Source organism: Priapulus caudatus, unplaced genomic scaffold, assembly GCF_000485595.1.
Source record: "Priapulus caudatus unplaced genomic scaffold, Priapulus_caudatus-5.0.1 Scaffold341, whole genome shotgun sequence".
Lineage (NCBI taxonomy): Eukaryota > Metazoa > Priapulida > Priapulimorpha > Priapulimorphida > Priapulidae > Priapulus > Priapulus caudatus.
Window position 1 is genome coordinate 128,262 of NW_014577402.1, and position 9,245 is coordinate 137,506.

Sequence of the window (9,245 nt, forward strand, 5' to 3'; positions counted from 1 at the left end):
GGTTGACATCGGCTCGGGTGACGTAAGGCGTACCTTGCTCTAGGCCTGCGATTTCTTGATTCTTGCTAGAGTGGTAGCGTCTGTGCTTCTGCGGCCTCGTTGAGGCCGCTGTGTGTGAGGGGAAAAACGCGGGAGCGTGAACAGAGTGGTAGTGAGGGCACGAGGAAGTAGGAGAATCGCAGCGGGCACGAGTGGCCTGTTAAACGACGAAAATTAGGCTGCGTTACACTGTGCACTTCCTTAATTAGATACACTGGATATCTTCTTTGCGTTATTAAACGTTGCCACGCTCTCTCGTTCTTAGTCATAGTTGACCACAGTAGTCATAGTTGACCACAGTAGTCATAGTTGACCACAGCAGTCATAGTTGACCGTAGAGATCGTGGCCGTCTCAGACAATAGTTGGGCTGACAGTTTTAATAAGTGAGAACACCGACTGAAATATGCGTGCTGGCGTCGCATTGCTGCGCTGGTGAGGCCCCCTGGCGTCGATGTTATCAGGAGCGTATAATGACAAATATACAATATTCGTACAATGACAAATATACAGCGTATAATGACAAATATTTGTCATTATACGCTCCTGATGTTATGTAACTGTGCGTTGTGCGTGTAGACGCGGCGTCGTAATTTACAAGGAAATATTGAATTCCGCGCACGTGAGTCACGCTGCAGTGCGCAGGCGACGCATAGCGGGGGCTTATCCGCCGCCGGCACGCATGCGTTCAACAACCATAATCACACCGTATATCATCACGCGCTGTCCAGCAAGCTTTCATCCGTAACTTATTATTATTATTTTAATAGTAGCAGTAGTAGAGGTAGTGTTCGTGGCGTAACAAGAATAAACAAGCGGCATGCTTGCGGCACAATTGTCAATGTGTGTTGCAGAGGAGCATTTGGACGGCATTTACAGGTAGTTATCGGAAATAATATAGGCGAACGAGAGTAGAGAAACCAAACCCACGTTCCAAATGCCTCTGGCGGCAGCAGCAGCGGGGACGAGGAGGGAGCGGCAGCAGGAAGGAAGACCTGTGGCGGCTGGGGGAGAGGCCCCGGCTGGGGGGAGGTGGCGGCAACAGCGACTGGGGGTGGCAGCAGGAAGGAAGGCAGTAGAAGTAGCGGGGAGGTGAGGGGGAGTGTCTTTTAGTAACCCCGTGAGCGTATACGTAGTGGTACAGGTATTGTTTGAACTCCGTGGTGTTTACCCCTCCAGCACACCCCTCACACGCACATATACTCACTCACTTGCACGCACACATGCATTTACGCGCATGCACGCACACATGCGCGCACACATATTTAGGATTACTAGCACTAAGCTCTCACTGTTTATAGACGGGCTTTCGTTCGCTAGCTTGCAGTGGTTAGTCCATTCTTGATGGCCAGTCGTGAGTAAGTGAGTGTCCGGTCAGATGTGCGGACGGCTGCCCACGACCCCCTCATGCCTGCCTGGCTGCCTGCCTGCCTGCCTAGGCTGCCTGCCTGTCTGACTGCCTGCCTGCCCGCCCGCCTGCCCGCCTGAGTGCCTGCCTGCCCGCCTATGCTGCCCGCCTAGGCTGCCTGCCTGCCTGCCTGCCTGCCTGCCTGCCTGCCTGCCTGCCTGCCTGCCTGCCTGCCTGCCTGCCTGCCATACACTCTAACTCGTTCTCTCTCGCCTGTCAACCGTGTCGCGGGAGGTGTGAGTTCTACCTTTCCTGTTTGCGACAGCTGCTGCTGCTTCCCTTGTACACGCGACGGGAAGTCTGGGTGTAATCTAGCACACTGTACAGAGCGCGCCGCAGCAGTATATACATCAGTACAAGAGCGTATAAAGAAGGTTTATTCTTTCTTTCTTCTGCCTTTCTTCTGCCTTCTTTATACGCTCTTGATCGGTATATATGCGCCTTCACACGGGATCTGGGGGGGAGGTTCCGTCAGGACAGAACAGAGGCACAGAGACGTAATGCCGATATATGCGGGGGACTGAGCCTCATGGGAGGGCCTGGGCTCTGGTGCATGGGCATGTAATGGCATGTAATGTCATGTAATGTCATGTAATGTCATGGCATGTAATGGGCATGGGCATGGGCAGTGGTAGCTCAAGAACTATAGCCCTTCGCTCTGCCACAGGCCTCTGCATCTGTGGCACAGCGAATGGCTATAGTTCTAGAGCTAAACCAAGGCAGGCCATACCTAGCAGGGACAGGACGGGGCATTTGTAGGAGAGGAGCAGGTCATATATATCAGGGGAAGGGAAGGGTGTATCCAGGAGGACGATACTACCACATCGTGAGACGTAGTAGAAAGCACTGACTGTCAGCTGTTCACCTGAGAGCTCGCGGGAAGACGTCCTGTGGTCTGAGAGCAACGAGTTACGCATTTAGAGACTGCACATTTCCGCTTCAAAATTTGCCAAATTCCGTTTCGGAGATTACTAAATTCCACTTCACTTCCGTTTCAGCAAATTTCTACATTTTAATTCAGAAATAATTAAAATTAAGAGAAACACTGATGGATGCCTGTTTTTTGTGTTTGTAATTTTTTTTTGGATCTGTAATTTCTTTTGGAGGGTTAAAGTGATGATTGTAAGGTAATTTTTCATAATCATTTTGTGTGTGTTGGGAGTGATTTGAGCTGTTTTAAAGGATATTTTTGTGTTTTGGGAGGTTATTTTTGGTGAAACTGGTGATTCCGTTGCAGAGGGGGTGATTCCGTGATTTCCGTCCATATGTGCGTGGATGAGTGAGTGAGCGTGTATGTACGTGTACTTGTATGTGTGCATACGTACATGCATGCCTGCATGAATGCACGCAAAAGAGAGAGGGGGGGCTTAAGGCAAGATAGAACGAGAGAGCGTGCAACGTTTAAAACCACAGAGGATATCAGTGTTCTTATTAAGGAAGTGCACGTGTACGCAGCCAATTTTCGTCGTTTACCACTCTGCCGCGCGGTTCTCCTACTTCCTCGTCTCACTAACTCTGTTCATGCTCGCTTTTTTCCCCACACACAGGGCCTCAACGAGGCGCAGAAGCACAAGTTAACTCTACAGAATCAAGAAATGCAGCTAGACAAGGTACGTACGTCACCGAGCGATGTCACCGAGCGGCGTCACCGAGCAATGCCCACGGGCACTCGGAGTGTTTCAATAAAATATAATGCTAAATAAATACGAAACCTATTTACTACCTAGATATAATATATATGTATATATATTTATGTGTCAGTGTGCGGCAGCGTGCGTGTGGTGTACATGTGTGTTGCAGGGGAGCATTTGCACGGCATTTACAGGAAATTGTCGGCAATAATAGGCGAAAGAGAGTAGAGAAACATTAAGACTTTGGTAGTAAATAACTTTCGTATTTATTTAGCATTACATTTTATTGAAACGCTCCAAGTGCCTGTGGCGATGTCGGGCGTGTGAATCGGGGACCCCGCGAAATATACACGGCATTCTTCAGGTAGATTCAGCGGAAGTAGGGTGTCACTTTCCCCCGGGCGTAGAGGGAGGGTGCCGCCTTCGTACACTTCCGTCATTCCACAGTCATACTTCCATGCTAGACATGCCGGCCTTATTTCCCTAACCCTAACTCTAACCCTAACCCTAACCCTAATCCTAACCCTAATCCTAACACTAGTGCTGCCACGTAGCGGCACCCTCCCTCTACGCCCGGGGGAAATTGGTTAATATGGCTCAAGGGATCGTTGTCGTATCAGGTACTACAGATATGTACCCGAGGTACATATATGTATACACAAAGTGTACCAGACTTGTACTACAGAAGTTAGTACCCTAACCCTAACACTAACCCTAACCCTAACACTAACCCTAACCCTAAACATACCTCATATAAAAATATAAACATAATACAAAACAACCTAACTACCTCGGGTACATATCTGTAGTACCTGATACGACAACGACCCCATCTGCCTTACTATGCAGTACTGTGCTAGTCTACAGCTACACTATGCTGCCAGTCTGTAGGTAGACTACTCTATATGGCTAGTCCACTCTATTAAGCTAGTCTATAGGCAGACTACACTAGACAGCTAGTCTGCTTTACTATGCTAATCTACATTGTAAAGGACTGCGCTCTACCTGCATACCACAAGTACATTTGTCTTCCACTTGCTGTGGCTTTACATAAGAGTCGCGGCTGCGGGAAACATCAGCTGCTCTAATACGATCAGGAGTCTATCAATAGATATCAATTTATATCAATTATATCAATATTGATATACTCCTGATACGATGCGTGATTAAGGCAGTGACAACAGCACTCTTATCTGTACTGCCCGCAGTATCCATCTGTACTCCATCCACCCAAAAAGCACTACAGCACTGATAGAACGCGCGGTGTGTGTGTGCGCGTGTGCGTGCGTGCGTGCGTGCGTGTGTGTGTGTGTGTGTGTGCGCGCACACGGAGGTTATGACATGCACAGTGGATCAGACGTGTACGTAGTGATGTGTACGATAGACGTGGCACACATAGGTGGGTCACAGAGAGGGTGCGATGGGTGTAACACAGAGTGGGTGTGGTGTGTGCGGTGTGTTACCACTGCCTTTTGCTGGACAAGTTTCGATTGAAAATCTTCGTGCTACATGCGTTCCCTCGCATAACATATGCACTCACGCTGCAAGCGGCCCTTGATTTAACTCTGCCGAAAATAATACAGTAACTAAAATACAGTAACTAAAAAAGCAGTGCTAAAAAGAAGGCAGTGTGCTCGATGGACGCCGGGTGTGTGTGACGTGACGTCATGCGTTCGGTGATGAGTAGTTTGTAGCATCCGCACGCGTGCTGGTGGTGGTTGTGGGGGAGGGATGGGCTGAGACAGGAGGCTTCCATGTACTTCCTAATTATTACACGTAATCGGCGCGTACAGTGCATCCGTTAGTGCAGCAATATCTCGATGCCATGTTATGGCTTGCATAGTGTATGTATGTGTGTGTGCGTGTGTGTGTGCGTGTGTGTGTGCGTGCGTGCATGCATACGTGCGTGTGTGTGCGAGTGCGTGTGTGCGTGCGTGTGTGTGCATGCGTGGGTGTGTGCCTGCGTGTGTGCATTCGTGCCTGCATACGTACTTGCCCGTCTGCTTGTGTGCGTGCCTGCATGCTCGCGTGCGTGTGTGCCTGTATGCGTGCGTGTGCGTGTGTGTGTGACTGCATGTGAGCGTCCATGCCTGCCTGCTTGCATGCTTGCGAGCGAGCAAGCGTGCGAGCGTGCGTGCGAGCCTGCGTGAAATGGAGAATAATCAATCATACGCGTCCTTCCCACTTTCCACAGGCCAAGAGGTTGTATGAAAAATCGCACAAGGACTCGTTACGAGCGAAGCTGGCGTATGAGCGGGCGGAGGCAGATCTGACGCACACGCTGAGTTTCTGGCCTCGCGTGGCCACAAATATCAAACACGATAGATATCGGTCTCACAGCCACGCGAGGCCAAAACTCGTGCAGAATTTGCGCGCACACGCTGAGGCCGTTGGCTCAGCAGATAGATTACCGTGTGTGGCTAACAGGTCGTCGGCTCACAGCGATCCGCGGGGTGGGAGTCAGTCTGGAAATAGTATAGACATAATGATGAGAGCGACTGATAGTCATCGCTAATCGTGCTAGCCGTGTTGTTGACTTTTATCATGGGCATCACGTGAATGTTGAGCTGTGTATGATGAGCGCGTGGCCGTGTTCCGCGGGTATTGGCAGCGGGATGAGCCGGTAATCGGTGCATCCCTAATTCAAATTCATTCTCGCTTTGTCCTGTTAGCTGTTCGGCGGAAAAGATGTATCGCACGCTGGGTACTGTCGGAACGTACTCCCGAAGTCATAACCCTCAGCTGTACCTGTAACCCCAGCTCTAATCCTAATCCTAACGCAATGTTAACTCTAACCCATAACTCTAACCCTAACCCTAGTCCTATACCTAACCTCAACCCTAACCCTAACCTTAACACTGACGCTATGCCTAACCCCAACCCTAACCCATAACTCTAACCCTAACCCCAATCCTAACCCCAACCCTAACCCTAACCCAAACCCTAATCCTAAGTTAACCCCCTCTAACTATAGCCATAACATACCCTCTAACTGTAATCCCATCCCTTTCTTTTTTCTGATTTCTGAACCTACCCCTGACATGTCCCCCAGAAAGTCCGATTCCCAGTTGTCGTACTCAGCGAGACACACAGCGGTCTCTTTTAGCCTCGCTTAGGCTAATAGGCATTTTCACATGATCCTACCGTGAGATTTAGTTTTGGCCTATCAGCTGGTAGCTGTTGTACACACGGGGGCACAGTGAAATATCGTAAAAGAGCCTCTGTTCTCCCGTAGCTTGCTAAAGGCCTGCAATTTCCCCGGTGGCAAGTATGAGTGGTGTAGTCAGTGTAGTGGTGGCAAGTATGAGTGGTTGTAGTCAGCTGTACGTGGCTGGCACCAAGTATGAGATGGTGTAGCTCAGTGTAGTGGTGCAAGTATGCAGTGGTGTACGTCAGTCGTAGTCGGTGGCAAGTTCAATGAGTGGTTGTAAGTCAGTGTAAGTGGAGGCAAAGTATCGCACGTGGTTGTAGTCACGTGTAGCGGTGCGCAAGTATGCAGTGTGTAGTCAGCTGTCAGTGGGTGCTAACCCTATGAGTGCGTTCGTAGTCACTGCTACGCGGTGGCCAAGTATGAGTGGTGTAGTCAGTGTAGTGGTGGCAAGTATGAGTGGCGTAGTCAGTGTAGTGGTGGCAAGTATGAGTGGTGTAGTCAGTGTAGTGGTGCGCAAGTATGAAGTGGTGTCAGCTTTCAGCTGTACGTGGTGGGCAAGTACTGAGTGGTCGCTAACGTCCAGTCGTAGTCGGAGGGCAAGTATGACGTGACGTAGTCACGTGTAGGCGGTGGCAATGTATGAAGTGACGTAGTCAGTGTAGCGCGTGGCAAGTATGAGTGACGTAGGTCAAGTACTGACGTTCGGTGTAGTTCAGTGGTAGTGGTCAACGTATGAGTGGCGTAGTCAGTGTAGCCGGTGGCCAAGTATGAGTGGCTGTAGTCAGTGTACGTGGCTCGCCAAGTATGAGTGTGTACGTCCAGTATGCAGTCGGTGTAGTCAGTATGAGTGGTGTTAGTGGTGTTTCTCACAGCGCACCACGTCCATGCAAAATTACACGTGGTTGTCCCAGCAGTGCCCTGGCTGTGTATCGTGCGTGCGTGCGTGCGTGGCATCGGCGTGCCGGTGTGTGTGCGTGCGTGCGTGTGTGATACACGGCGCCCTCTGTATAGCTGGAACGCATGGTACTGCTTTGTCATACTGAGGCTCGCTGCCTGCCTCGGCCTGCCGCCTGCCACTAATACTCACCGTCTTCGGGAGGAAAATGTGAGACAGCTTAAGGTCTCATTGACTAGCGGTACCGCGAGTTCACCTGTGTACGCGAGTACAAGCTCAGTCGTCTGTGTTGCGCCGGTAGGAGGAAGGGGAGGCAGCAGTCCCGGCTGCTCGAACTGTTATTTGATGTAGAGCATCTTACTGCACATGAACAGTGCAATGCGAGAACTAGTACTAGTCAGGCAGAGAGTGAGTTAGGAGATTGGCGCTGCCCAGTGTACAGTAAGCCTAACGAGCTTATCTTGGCTAAATGTTGCTGTTGCACGTCAGTAACAATAGGAGGCAATTGCTGTGATCTCAACAGGTCAACGTACCAGAAATCATTGTGAACCGCGCTACCACGCGATGTGACCTACGAAATCGCAGTATAGTAAACTATACTATTCATATAACCCTAGCATATACAGCTGACAAGCTACACTGATGGAGCTGATGTTAGTAGTGCCTTCAATCTGTGAACGCCCTCGTATCTCTTTCCTGATCCCACTGTTTCGTGCTGTCAACGTTCTCTCAGTGTCCAGCAGGTTCTCATTACTCTCATGTTGTTCTTTTGCTTTCCTTTCTAGGTTCTCACTGTATCGTTTGTTCCTCGGGTTCTCGTCTGTCATCTTCTGCTAACATTCTCGTGTCTCCTTGTTGTACTTGCGTGTTTTCCTAGGTTTCGCATTTCCCACTGCATGTTCTTCCATCGTTGTCCTGTCGCTTGCTCTGTGGTCTCATGTTGTTCCTTAGCTGTCGTAGGTTCTCGTGTCTCCATGATGTTGTTCTTGATGTTTCGCCTAGGTTCTCGTGCTCTCCATGATTGTTGTTCTTCGATGTCTCCCATAACGTTCTCGCTGTCTCATGATGTTGTTCTTCCGATGTTCCAATAAGTTCTCCCGTGTCTCGAGTGATGTGGTTCTTGATCGTTCCCATCAAAAGCGTTCTTGTGTCTGCACGATGTTGTTCTTAGGCTGTTCCGTAGCGTTCTCAGTCGCTCCATGATGTTGTTCTTTGATGTTCCGTAGGTTCTCCGTGTTGGACTTCGTTCCATCCGCGATGTCTGAACGCCGACGAACGACCTCCCGCACCGCGGTCGCGCCACGAGGTCATAGCCGAGACCTCACACCTCTTCCACTAATGCAAGAGAGGCTGTTCGGCTTAGTCAAAGAACTGAAGGAAGAACGAAAGCGGGTCGAGTGCGCTACGTTAGAGAATAGATCGATTAACAGAGGAGAGAGAGAAAGGGAAAGTGGGAAGACGGACGTAGAGAGAAGGGGGGAAGGGGAGGCAAGAAACAAGCGGGAGAGAGAGAGTGAAAGAGAGGGAAGGAAGAGAGAGAGAGAGAGTGAGAAAGAGAGAGAGAGGTGAGAGAGAGGAGAGAGAGAGAAAAAAAAATTAGTGGCACAGAGAGAGACGAGAGAGCGACGAAATTTAGCACACGAGCACGTCAGAGAAAGGGAAGAAACAATGTGCGTGATGTGGCGTGGATGACGTGAGTGAGCGTGTACTGTACGAGGGGGGGGGGGTTGGGGGGGGGGGGGGATGTACTTGTATGTGTGCATACGTACATGCATGCCTGCATGAATGACGCAAAAAAGAGAGGGCGGGCTTAAGGAAAGATAGAACGAGAGAGCGTGGCAACGTTTAATAACGCAAAGAAGATATCCAGTGTATCTAATTAAGGAAGTGCACAGTGTAACGCAGCCTAATTTTCGTCGTTTAACAGGCCACTCGTGCCCGCTGCGATTCTCCTACTTCCTCGTGCCCTCACTACCACTCTGTTCACGCTCCCGCGTTTTTCCCCTCACACACAGCGGCCTCAACGAGGCCGCAGAAGCACAGACGCTACCACTCTAGCAAGAATCAAGAAATCGCAGGCCTAGAGCAAGGTACGCCTTACGTCACCCGAGCCGATGTCAACC

At 50.2% G+C, this 9,245-nt stretch overlaps 1 protein-coding gene across 1 annotated transcript in view; it reads left to right on the forward strand.

Moving 5' to 3' along the window:
- LOC106809270 (formin-binding protein 1-like) overlaps nt 1-9,245 on the forward strand; it is an 81,183-nt gene that overhangs the window by 45,319 nt on the left and 26,619 nt on the right. Inside the window, exons 5-6 of the mRNA XM_014812282.1 lie at nt 2,993-3,055; nt 5,271-5,361. Coding sequence (XP_014667768.1) covers nt 2,993-3,055; nt 5,271-5,361 — 154 coding nt within the window. The remainder of the gene's footprint in view (nt 1-2,992; nt 3,056-5,270; nt 5,362-9,245) is intronic.